This window comes from Hemitrygon akajei, chromosome 20 (assembly GCF_048418815.1).
Source record: "Hemitrygon akajei chromosome 20, sHemAka1.3, whole genome shotgun sequence".
Lineage (NCBI taxonomy): Eukaryota > Metazoa > Chordata > Chondrichthyes > Myliobatiformes > Dasyatidae > Hemitrygon > Hemitrygon akajei.
In genome coordinates this window covers 53997943-54011192 of record NC_133143.1, presented here as the reverse complement: position 1 = coordinate 54011192, position 13250 = coordinate 53997943, and the positions used below count along the sequence as shown (strand labels likewise).

At 35.8% G+C, this 13250-nt stretch overlaps 1 protein-coding gene across 8 annotated transcripts in view; it reads left to right on the top strand.

The window, feature by feature from the left end:
- LOC140713799 (triple functional domain protein) overlaps positions 1 to 13250 on the top strand; it is a 329694-nt gene that overhangs the window by 176933 nt on the left and 139511 nt on the right. For all 8 annotated transcript variants that reach the window (XM_073024339.1, XM_073024337.1, XM_073024338.1 and 5 more), the window contains exons 17-18: positions 1981 to 2172; positions 12904 to 13053. In XM_073024339.1, coding sequence (XP_072880440.1) covers positions 1981 to 2172; positions 12904 to 13053 — 342 coding nt within the window. The remainder of the gene's footprint in view (positions 1 to 1980; positions 2173 to 12903; positions 13054 to 13250) is intronic.

The window sequence follows — 13250 nt, the reverse complement described above, 5'->3', positions numbered from 1 at the left end:
ACCTATTCTGGTTCATTTCACATTATCAGTGCTTTCTTTCTCCATAGTGTTTTTATCCAGCTTCCTCTAAGTTTTATTTTGCTGCTTCTTTCAGTGAGCCTTTAGGCTTTGAGTTAAATTGATCTGTTCTCTGAGGTAAAATCACTATAAAGTTATTTTTCTAACAGCAGAAAAAAACACTAGGAATTTAACTTGGGTATACAGTGTAAATGTACTGAATTTTACAAGGATATTGATAGTCAGACTGTCCACAGGAGGAATTACTGCATGTATAATTTGAAATGAGAATCCCATGGCTGCTTTCCAGTGCTTGAAGCGTTCTCCAAAATAATGTGAAAAAATGACTTAACTTGAAACTATGACTGCTATATTTGATGGTTTGGGGATAATGTTATGCTTTGTTGCTTGAAGTCTACAAAAATATTACTGTTATTCTAATCCATTAATACTGCTTTGAAACATTTCAGGCCTAAGAATCTATTTTCATGCAGTAAATTGAAATTGAGATAAATATTTCTAATCAGCCATCTAGGTATCACTTTCAGATTTCTTTGTAAATATTGTGAACTTCTGAGCTATCCTGACTGTGTGACTATCCCAACAGCTAAACTTACCAATGAGCCTGGTGCTGAGTTGTACCTAATTCAAGAAAAGAATTGAGTGGATATCCCATTCAAGTCTCAGGCTGTATGCCAGGGAAAACTGACTTATAAATAGGGAACTCAGACCTCTGACACTGGAAAAGGTTAAATACCCTACTAATTGCATTTTATTTTAATACTTTGCTCATCTGTTAGTATTTAACTATTTTATTATTTAAACGTTAGTTAAATTTATACACTTTTGAATTTTTTAAAAATGTTCTGCTTGCAGTCTCTTAAAAGGAAGCCAAATTCATGATAATTTGGATATTATTTCTGCTCTCTTTGAAAGAGGTTTCTGTGATTGGCTCTGCAGATGTTCAGTTAAGAACCTTGTAATAATTTCAGAAAAGCCTTAGAATATTGAATGTTGCTGAACAATAAACTTTAGGTCACAGTGATGTAGTCCTGTAGGTATTAGTTGGAATCCTATCCTGACTGGTTGTTATGGCAACTGGCAGTTTGATTTTCTGTAGCTGTTGATGATCTGGATGAATATGCCTGCCAGTTGTATTATCTGTACCACAGGTGTATTGCTATTTCTCTGCTTTTACATTGGCCTGCTGCACCACAACAATCCATGGTCTGAAATGAGAAGGAACTGGTGTGGCCATTACACAATTCTCCCGTCTGGATGTTTTGATTTGTGTGGAGCAAAATGAAAAATGACTGAACAAGTGATGCTCTGTCTTCCATTAATAATGCTTGGCTTGTTTGTTTTGGATCTTTGGTTGATGAAGGTGGCTTGCTTCATTGGAATTTGTAGAGTGCCATCTCATCTTTTGCTCAGCATACTTTGAGCACCATCTGGTAAAAATCAGTGTTGAAGAGCAGAAGGACTTTCTCACTCCTCATTTTACCAATCATACAGCTTAATCTGCAGTAGAGCAGGACCAAACACTTGAAGATAAAAAGCTGTATGAAACTGACTAAACTAATGTGGCTATCACTATAATTCATTTATAGTTGTTAATTCATTGTCCTTATTTTCAGAAAGCATTAAAAGATGCTTTGTTTGGTCATCCTAACATTGCAGCTTTTCCATCACCTTTGAATTGTCCATGTCAAGTTGACAAATATTTCAGTAAGAAATTTATTATTTGGGATCTGATTTGTTTCAGTTGAGAACTGTTCTTGAAAAGATTGTTTGCAGTTTACATTTTCTTCAAACTGGAAACTGCTTGAGTTAATTTCAAAACACATTTGGGAAAAGAGCAGTTGAAATACTCCAAAATAATAAAACTGAATTTAACAAAATCTGTTAAGTTCTTAGCCATTAAAATGTATAGAAGAATTTGAAACTATGTTTTAACTTCCTTTCTATGTTTTTTAACAATAGAAAACTCATCAAAGTGCTCTTCAGGTGCAGCAGAAAGCAGAAGGGCTGCTGCAGGCTAATCATTATGACATGGAGATGATCCGAGAATGTGCAGAGAAGGTGGCTTCCAATTGGCAACAGCTCATGCTCAAGATGGAAGATCGGTTAAAGCTTGTCAATGCTTCAGTTGCATTCTATAAAACTTCTGAACAGGTAAGCAAGCAATACTTTTTTTTAAAAAAAGCATTTGCAAGTGATATATTTTCTTGACCTAGATTTTCTGTTCATTGGTGTGTTCATGTAATGATTATAAAATGCCCTTCATTAACAGGGAGATTCAGAAAGCTAATACAGTATCCCATCCATGAAGTAAAGAAATTTAAAAAATAACCCTGCATGAAAATGATATTAAATAATATTAGCGTACATTTTGAGGATGTAGGTATCACAACATACCTGCTTTGCAACATCAGAACTTGATTGAAGTATTTGTTACAGTATAATCTTTATTGCATAACCTCCTCACTGGGCTCATATGCAAATTTGGCATGATGGTTACCTCAGCTGACACCTACATGACTCAGGTCACCTTTCACAAACAATTATGCATCTGGGGTTGGTATGATTTGGAGTTCAACCAAACAGGAAAGTTGGATGCTCCGATTAACGGAATCTTGATTGAGCGAATGCTGTGTAAATACTGCCCATACACAATTATCGGTTGACAAGAAATAACAGATTGTACACCACACAAAATTGTAAAGAAAATGTATTTACTCATTTCAGCTTTATCAAACAGTTATTAAGAAAAAGAAAAATTAAAAAGGCCCATTACAGTTAAATTAGTCTAAATGTGCACATGACCTTGAAGCTCATCTCTTCCAAAGGATGGGTATAACCGTTACTCACGGCGCTAAGTTCTCATCACCAATCACCAGTAGAGCTTCCCATCTTGGGCTCCTTCATCTCGCGAAGCATTCCTTGCACTTGAGTCTTCCCATCGGATGAAACCCTATGCGTGTCTCTCCCGATCTTCTCAGCATCTCCCGCCAAAAGACAACGAACATCACCAGTCTCCATCACAAATCTCTCTCTGCACAGGCATCTCTAGAACCTTCTCCCAGTCCCCCCATTCTGATTGGCTGACTCCACATTCCCAAGTTGAACAGCACGCCTCCTTATCTTTAGCCAAAACCAAAACATTCTACCAGCAGGACACACTGCTCTTAAAGAAAACTACTAAATGAAATACCCCAGAGCATAGCAGTAGGAATCTTAACTACAGCATTACAGTTGTATTCAGTACCAAGTTTAAATTTGAGTATTTGTTTTAAAGAAAGTATAATTATTAATCATAGGAAAATAAAATCTGAACTATGACTATACCAATTCCATATATATTTTTCTAAATTTTAGATTTATAATATACACTAGATGAAATATTGAATTTAGATCATTTTAATCTCAGCCCATATGTGCATAGCAAGCTAACACAAGCAAACATGTGATAATGATAGCAAGTATTTTAGAAATGTTGAATAAGCAACATGTATTAACCAACGCACTCAAGATAACTCCCTTGCTCTTCTTTGCAGTGATGCTATGGGTCAACATGAGAGACCAGATGATACGTCAGTTGGTGCGAGATCTTAGTATTTTAGCGTTAGCCTAGATTACTGATCAGCCAGCTAAAGCCCAGTTGACGATGTTTAAGTTTTTCCTCTATGATTTACGAATCTGAGGCTTCTGATCTTATTTGGGAATATTGACTAATTTGAATTTGCTTCATTTGGACGCAAGAGATTCTGCGGATGCTGGAAAGCCAGAGTCACACGCACAAATGACTAAAGAGTTCAGCACAGGCCAGGTAGCATCTATGCACATGAAGGGTCTCGGCCTGAAACATCAACTGTTTATTCCTCTCTATAGACACCACCTGACCTGCTGAGTTTCTCCAGCATTTTGTGTGTGTTACCCTGTTTCATCATGAGTGCTGATTGATATGTGTAACCATTGACATCCTCATCTATATTTTTAAAGAACGGGTCTAGACAAAATTCTTCACAGAAGTTGCCTGCGTGCCATTCATTTTCAGAATTGGGGAAGGAAAAGGGATGAGACCAAATTAAGTAAAAATTATATTACCCATTTCTGATGTGCATGTTATCTAACAGTAACAATGACTTCTAGCAAAAGAAAATTTGTTTAAAAGGATCTTTGGAGACTTCCGGTGGCTGTAATGGAGTAGGTTGCAGTAGCTACGTGCTCCAAAATTATTTGCTTACTTTGCTGTTTAAACCTATCTCGGTGAGAGCACCATGAGTAGAAAACACTCAAAAAACGAGACTACTTTAGAGACTTTGACTGAAATGTTTCAACAAATGTCAGAGAAACTCGAAAAATTGGATAAACGGGATGACTTGGAATCCAAGTTTGACTTGTTACAGAATTCCTTCGACCTGGTTAAATCTGAACCGAAAACGTTTAATCGGAAACTTGGAAGCATACAGCAGACTGTGAGTGACCACGAAATTCGTCTTAAGCTACACGAAGAATTTCTGCCGGTGTTGCAGAAGGATATCGAAGGTTTCAAGAAAATTTCTAAGGAACAACTTAAAAAATACGACACGTTACTGAAGAAACTTACAGATTTGGAGACCAGGAACCGAAGGTGCAATATCAGAATTCTTGGGCTTCCTGAAAAACTGGAGGGTAATCAACCTATCGATTTTTGTGCTCAAATGCTGAAAGATTTATTCCCTGATATATTATCGGAACTACCAAAATTTGAACGCGTTCACCGAGTTACCCCGCCTAATTGGGATCCTGCCAAACCTCGCTCTATTATCATTTGCTTTTATGACTATCAGATTAAAGAACAGATCCTTCGTGGATCAAGAAAGAAACGTATATTACAATTTCGTGATCAACAGTTTCGGATCGTTCAAGATTATCCACCGGAAGTTCTAAGAGCTAGACAGGCTTTTAAAGAGGTCATGTCTGATCTTTTTAAGCTTGGCTGTCTCCTTTCTCTCAGAGATCCGTGTAAACTCAAGGTTACTACTTCTGATAATAAGGTTTCTTGGTTTACGAAGCCTGAAGAAGCTAAGAAATTTTTACATAGTCTCCATGCTTAAATTCAACCTTGAGTTGCTTTATGCTAGATGTTTTAATTTCAGGTGTTCAATCAAGTAATTGGCACTTTGTTGATAACAAGGTTTCTTGGTTTTACGAAGTCTTAATCATTTGTTTGATTAAGTAACTGGCACCTTGTTATCTTTCAAACTATGCAAAACATGCAGGCAGTCTGCATCCATTTTCTCTTTTGCTGTTTTCTGCCTTTATATGGGCCCTCTAATGTTACTTTTTCACAGCTCTTTTTAAACAATACGTTATATTCTCTCAGTTTTATGTTGATTTTTACCTTCCTTTTAGTAATTTGACTGAAAGTAATTATGTAGGGCATATATGTCAAACTCAAGGCCCGCGGGCCAAATCCGGCCCGCGGTGGAATTATCTTTGGCCCGCGAGATAATATCTAATTACTATTAAAGCTGGCCCCAGTAATCGAAGCGCCTATGGCGTATGATATGGCTAATGCTGAGTTTATTCAGGTACTAGGTTTTCAGGGTTTTTAGTGTTTATTTGGCAGTCTTGCTCAGCAGTCTTCTTCATAAGAAACGGAATTTGTAAAGTGAAACACTTTGTAGTTATAGCAGAGACTGAGACACATGAGAGCAGGCTGAAAAAACGGAGGCAACTAAAGCTGCGTTCGCACGCGTCCGACTGATCCGGCCCGCATGAAGCTGCATTTTGCTCAATCCAGCCCGTGACCTAAAATGAGTTTGACACCCCTGGGGTGTACATGTAGTAATTACTGAGGAATGAAACTATAGGGTGTTTTGCTTTACCTTAAATTCACCCAGATTTTTCCTATCTTTTGATTATTTATACACCTTTTGGTCTTTTACTGTTTTTTCAATAGTATACAATATTCTATATTTCTTATTGCTGGTTTTTGTTTTTTTCATTATTTTGCCATTTTGTCATTTTGTTTTTTTCTCTCCCTTGAATGCCTTAAATTAGTCATGTAGGAAGCTATCTAAACCGCTTCACTTTCTAATTATCTTCTATTTGTTTCTTTACTCCTTTATTTTGCACCCGCGAGTATATGTTGTTTTACTTATTGATTTCCCTTATCTGTCTTTTCTTTTTTTTACCGAGACTAATACTTATATTTTCCCATGGTTTTTTTTCGTAAATAGCGAACTTATTTACTTTGATATTTTGTTTTTGTGTGTATATATATATATTTAATTGTTTATTCAGCACAGCTATACATATATATTTTCTGGAGCCACCAGAGTTTTGGGTTGGGAACGTTAGAATTAATCTTCAGCCTCCCTTGGCTGATTTCTCTCTTTGGAGGGAGGGAGGGAGGAGGGAAATGGGTTCTTCCATAAAGCTGATTGGATGTTTTTACTGTTTTATTTATTCACTATCTACATGTCTGTGATTACCTTTTATACATTACTAAAGGATACTTGATGGATTCTTTTATTAATATACTCAGTTTTAATGTGAAAGGTCTAAATAACCCTGTTAAACGAAATAAGATTTTCTCTTATATCCGGAAACTTAAAACTCATATAATCTTTCTCCAAGAAACCTACATTCGTAAAGATGATATTTCACGTTCTTTCAAAGGATGGAAGAGTGTACATTTTCACTCACCCTCTCAATCTAGATCGAGAGGCATCTCTATCCTGTTTGATCAGAATGTATCCTTTATTCAACATAATGTAATTTCTGATACAAATGGGCATTTTGTTATTGTTTCGGGTAGTCTTGAGAATAAACTAATCATATTTGCGAATGTATATGCTCCAAATACAGATGACTCCTTGTTCTTTGAATGTCTTTTCTCTTTTCTGCCTGATTTGAATCGGTATTCCTTAGTGATGGGTGGAGATTTTAATTTTTGGCTTGACCCTATATTAGACCGCTCTTCAAGTAAAACCCCTATCACTAATAAATCAGTCCTACTTTTAAAATCTTTTTTATTTCAATGTGGTATTCTTGACGTGTGGCATTTTTTACACCCCCAAGAAAAGGAATATTCATATTTCTCTCAGGTTCATCATATGGACTCTCGGATTGATTCTTTTTTTATAGATAGAAACTTGCTTCCACTGGTATGATCCTGTGATTATAAGGAGATTGCTTTGCCCGATCATGCACCTGTGCTTCTGGCTTTAAGACTACCTGTTTACTCTGTACCAAATAGAAGTTGGCGTTTTAACTTATCATTGTTATCTGATAAAAATTTTCTAAAGTTTTTGGAAAACCATATTACTTTTTTCTTTAAAGAAAATTTTAAAGGAGATACTGCTGGTAATATAGTCTGGGATACTTTTAAAGCATATATTCGTGGAGAAATTATCTCTTACTCTACCTATATAAAGAAAAAAGCTGACAAAGAAAGGTCTGACCTAGCAGCAATTTTTAAAAATCTTGATCGAAAGTATGCCCTATCTCCAGATCCAAGTATATATAATAAGCGTATTGAAATCCAATCCAAGTATAATCTTCTGGTGACTTACCCAATTGAACGACAACTGTTGAGAGATAAAACTCAATTTTACATTCACGGGGATAGAACTGGTAGTATATTAGCCAATTGCTTAAAATCTTTTACAGTTAATCGTCAAATCACAAAATTTTTTAAAGATAATGGAACTAAGACATCCGACCATTCTGAAATTAACAACGTATTTAAAGACTTTTACCTTAAGTTGTATCAGTCTGACTCTTCTTCAGATGATACCTATATGAGTGCTTTTTTCAGTAATATCAACATTCCTACATTGTCTGCTGATAGTCTAACACAGTTAGATCAGCCTATTTCCAATGAAGAAGTGGCTGAGGCTATACGTGCTTTACATTCTGGTCAGACCAAACTTTCACTACGTTACTTACACCTTATTTATCCTCTGTTTTATCAAAGTCCTTTAAATCAGGTAAACTCCTTCAATCTTTTTATGAAGCTTGTATTTCTCTTATTCTTAAAAAAAATTAAAATCCAGCTGAATGTTCTTCATACAGACCGATTTCTTTATTAAATGTTGATGCAAAAATTTTATCCAAAATCTTAGCTCAAAGACTTGAAAATATTTTGCCATCTATTATATCACATGTCCAGACAGGATTTATTAAAAATCATTACTCACATTTTAATATACGTCGGTTATTGAATGTGATATATTCACCATCCAAAAAAATATCAGAGTGTATATTATCCTTAGATGCAGAAAAAGTCTTCGATAGGATTGAGTGGAATTATCTTTTTAAGACCTTAGAAAAGTTTAATTTTGGGCCTAATTTTATTCATTGGGTTAAATTAATCTACTTGTCTCCTACCGCTCAGGTTATTACTAACTCCCAAATTTGTAAGCCCTTTAAATTACAGCAGGGAACTAGACAAGGTTGCCCTCTTAGTCCTTGACTTTTTGCTTTAGCTATAGAACCCTTAGCAATAGCATTTCGAGAATCTAAGGATATTTCTGGTATACTAAGGGAAGGTATGACTCATAAAATTTCATTATACGCTGATGATATTTTACTTTTTATCTCTAACACTGAAACTTCTTTACCTTTGGTTCTTTCTTTAATTTCTCAGTTCTTTTTCAGGATATAAACTGAACCTACATAAAAGTGAGCTATTTCCTTTAAATGACCTAATGTCATCAAAATGCCAAATTTCCGTTCAAAGTTGTTACAAGTCAATTTACATATTTAGGTGTAACAATTACTAAAAACTTCAAGAATTTATTTAAAGAAAACTTAAACCCCTTATTGAATTATATGAAAAAGACACTTTCTAAATGGTCCCCTCTTTCTTTATCCCTAATTGGCTGAATTAATTCGATTAAAATGAAGATTCTTCCTAAATTTTTATATCTTTTTCAGGCCTTACTTATTTTTATTCCTAAGATGTACTTTGATTCTTTCGATTTAATTTTAACATCTTATATTTGGAATAATAAACAAGCTCATTTAAGTAAAGTTTACCTACAAAGAAATAAAGAGATGGGTGGACTATCCCTACCCAATTTTAGGTTTTACTATTGGGCTGCCAATATAAGGAATATTACTTTCTGGTCCTATTATATTTATCGTAAAGGTTGCCCATCATGGGTCTCCTTAGAAGTTAATTCTGTAAAAAATTCCTCTATTGTCTCTCTTCTTGGATCATACTCTTCTTTTTCAGCAAATAAAATTACAGTTAACATAATTGTTAAGCAAACTTTAAGGATTTGGGCTCAATTTAGGAAATTTTTTGGTTTAGCGAAATTTTCATTATCATCTCCCATTCTCCTTAATTATTTTTTTTTATCCCTTCCATGACTGATACCGTCTTTAAAGATTGTGATGAACTAGGTATTAAGTGTTTTTGGGACCTGTTTATCTCAGGATCTCTTGCTTCATTTGACCAATTTTCAAATAAATTTGCACTCCCAAAAACACATTTTTACGGATACCTTCAAAGAGATTTTCTACGTTTCCAATTAACTACTTTTCCTATAGGTCCTGATAAAAATTTACTGGACGATCTTTTAAATTTAAAACCTTTTGTTAATGGTTCTATTACTGGTATCTATAACTTGTTGATTGATTCTAGACAAGACTTTTTAGATAAAATTAAAAAAAGCTTGGGAGGATGACCTAAATTGTCAGATTTATGATGATAGATGGAATAAAATTCTTAAACAGGTTAATAAATCATCTTTCTGTGCTCGTCATTCTCTTCTACAATTTAAAGTGGTTCATAGAGCTTACATTTCTAAACAGAAGCTGTCCAGTTTTACCCGAATGTTTCTCCAATTTGTAATAAATGCAACTCTGCTGATGCCTCTTTAATTCATATGTTTTGGTTTTGCCCTAAAATTGAAAAGTTTTGCCGGGAAGTATTGCATACCTTTTCACAACTTTTTAGGGTCCAATTTGACCCAAATCCCCTTACTGCCTTGTTTAGTATTATTGCAAATGAAGATATAACTTTAAATACTCCTAACCTACAGGTTTTAGTTTTTATCTCTCTTTTAGCAAGAAGAGCAATATTGCTGAAATGGAAGGAGTCTACCCCTCCTACACATCTTCAATGGCTACGTGATATTATGTCTTATTTAAATTTAGAGAAGATCCGCTGCTCGGTCTTCAAATCGAAACAATCTTTTTATGACATCTGAGGAACTTTCCTGAATTACCTTTCCAATTTATAAAGTTTAACAGTGCACAGCCTTTTATGTATATTTTTATCTTTTCTTCTTAAGTGAATATGCCTTTTTTTTCCTAATTATCCATTGTCATCCATCAGCTTTTTTCTTTGGTAGTTGGTAGGGGGTTGACTTTTTTTATATTAAAAATTTATTTTATGATGTATGACTTATCTTTAAATTTTTGATTACGGAGTGGTATACCTTTATGTGTTATGCTATAACATTTTGATCAATTTTATTACAGTATGTGAATGTACACAAGTTATGTTGAGATGTTTCTATGTGTTGCACTCTAAATCTTTTTTTCTTCTGAAAAATATTGATGCTATTTTGAATAAGCTAGAGTGACTTTTGTATTTAATTATATTAAGAGTAGCGAATGGCATGAAAATAGTATTGAAGTTGGTTCTTGTAATTGGTCATATGGATTGTGCCTTATAAGAGGTTGACACGAGGAAATCTGCAGATGCTGGAAATTCAAACAACACACACAAAATGCTGGTGGAACACAGCAGGCTAGGCAGCATCTATAGGGAGAAGCGCTGTCAAAGATGTTGACATTTTTGTTTCCATGTTTTAAATCATATTTTCCTCTTTCTGTATTTGCCCTGTTCATGAAGTATTTTTCATGAATTATTGTTCCATAATAATCATCTAGCTCAAATATCTCTGTCCAATGGTTATTATTCAAGTGATTGATTCAGTGGTGTGTGTAGGCCAATTATTCCTACACAATTATGCGTGCTCCCTCAATCAGTACTAATCAGGAGTGGGGAATCAGTTTGAAAATGTATGTCCCTTTGTTCGTAACTATCATATGATTTCAAACTTGCTAGCAAGCACACTATTATCAAGTATTACTGCTGTAAAAATATATTTTTAAATTATAGGGGTGTGATTTTTGGTTGTAATGAACTAATTTCTCCAGTCAAGTAAATAGAATCATAGAGTCATAGAACACTACAGCACAGAAACAGGTCCTTTGGCCCGTCTAGTCTGAGCTGAACTGTTATTCTTCTTGCAGAATGCTTCCTGGCCTGTTGAGTTCTTCCAGCATATTGTGTGCATTGCTTGTATTTTCCAGCAGCTACAGATTTTCTTGTGTTTGTGTTATTCTGCCTGGTCCTATTAACCCACACCTGGCCCGTAGCTCTCCATACCCCTCTCATCCATGTACTTCCAAACTTCTCTTCAATGAATTTGCATCTGCCGGCAGCTTGTGCCATTACGGAGTTCCTCAGGTTCCCTGTAACTATTTTACTTTTCACCTCAAATTATGACCTCTAGTTGTAGTCTCACCACCTCAGTGGGAAAAAGCCTGCTTGCATCTACCCTATCTATACCCCTCATAATTTTGTATATCTCTATCAAATCTCCCATCATTCCCCATGCTCCAGGGAAGAAAGTCCTAGGAAAACAAATTTAACCAATTAATCTTTATTCATCTAGTAATCTTTACTTCTAAAAGCTTTTCTGCTTTTGTTTCTTCATGTCATGACTGTAAATGACGTATTGGTTGTCCTTGGTAGTTCAGTGTTCTAGTCAGTTGGCTTTGTTCATTAGTTTACAGGATGGTGCAGCTGTGAACATGCAGTGCTGTTTCTGAATGATTAGTTGTTGAATGAAAAACTTCCAGTGTTGATCCTGGGATTGTTCAGATCATTTGGCTTGAAAAGTATGCCTTAGGAAAGTTTGCATTTTCGTCAAGAAGTGTGTCATATTTATTGTACGTCCCTAGTTGGACTGAAGGCGAACGTACTTTCACTAGGCACAAACAACATCTAGGATTATACTGATATTTATATTTGCACCTCACAAGAGACAGGTGATGGTTTCTCCTACAAGAGGTTTGAACCATTTCCCCTCAGTCATGTAGCAGTTAGCACAGTGCTTTATAGTGCCAGCGATCACTGATCGGGGTTCTGTTCCTGCTGTTGTCTGTAAGGAGTTTGTACGTTCACCCCGTGACTGCAAGGGTTTCCTCCAGGTGCTTCAGTTTCCTTCCATATTCCAAAAGTTGAACGGTTTGAGTTAGTGAGTTGCCACATTGTTATCATCAAACGTGTACGAGTAAATTGCTGGAGGTCACAGTGGTCCAGAAATCTCTTAACTTACCATTTAACTTCAGAGATTACAATAAAATAAGGGGCTGACCTCTGGGGAGTAGCTTATCGCCTGCCTTGCCAACATTAGGGCACATCAGAAATTTGACTGACACTTTTCACTTGCCATAGAGTTATAGAGCACTACAGCACAGAAACAGGCTCTTTGGTCCATCTAGTCTGTGCTGAACAATTAGTCTGCCTAGTCCCATCAACCTGCACCTGGGTCATAGCCCTCTATACCCCTTATATTCATGTACTTGTCCAGACTTCTCTTAAATGGTGAAATTGAACCCATATCCACCACCTCTGCAGGCAGCTTGTTCCACTCTCATCACCCTGTGAGCGAAGAAATTCCCCCTTCACCGTCTGTTTGAGTATGGCTACGACAAGAATTGAGAAGTGCAATGACACCTACAATATTGCAGCTAGCTTGATTTATGATTACTACAGATTACTATGTCTTTATCAGCAAATGACAATCATAGAAGTGACTTGTACAAAAGATCAATCTAGGTATTGCTGTAAGTCTGTGAAATACTTCATTTGATTTTTATACACAGGTCTGCAGTGTTCTGGAGAGTCTGGAGCAGGAGTACAAAAGAGAAGAGGATTGGTGCGGAGGAATGGATAAACTTGGCCCAAATTCTGAGTGTGATCACGTGACACCCATGATCAGCAAGCACCTGGAACAAAAGGAAGCCTTTCTCAAAGTACGTGAAACCATTGTACATTTAGTTTTCATTTCCAAACTGATGTTCACCAGTTGGAGGGCTAGCTATGGTTATGCCAGCAGTTTTGAAAGTATATACTCAGCCAGTAAGATGTCTCCAGGAAGCCGGATTGACTGTCAACCCCTCAAAGTGAGACTTATCATTATTGTACTGATTTTCACCAATAAGTTTCAGGA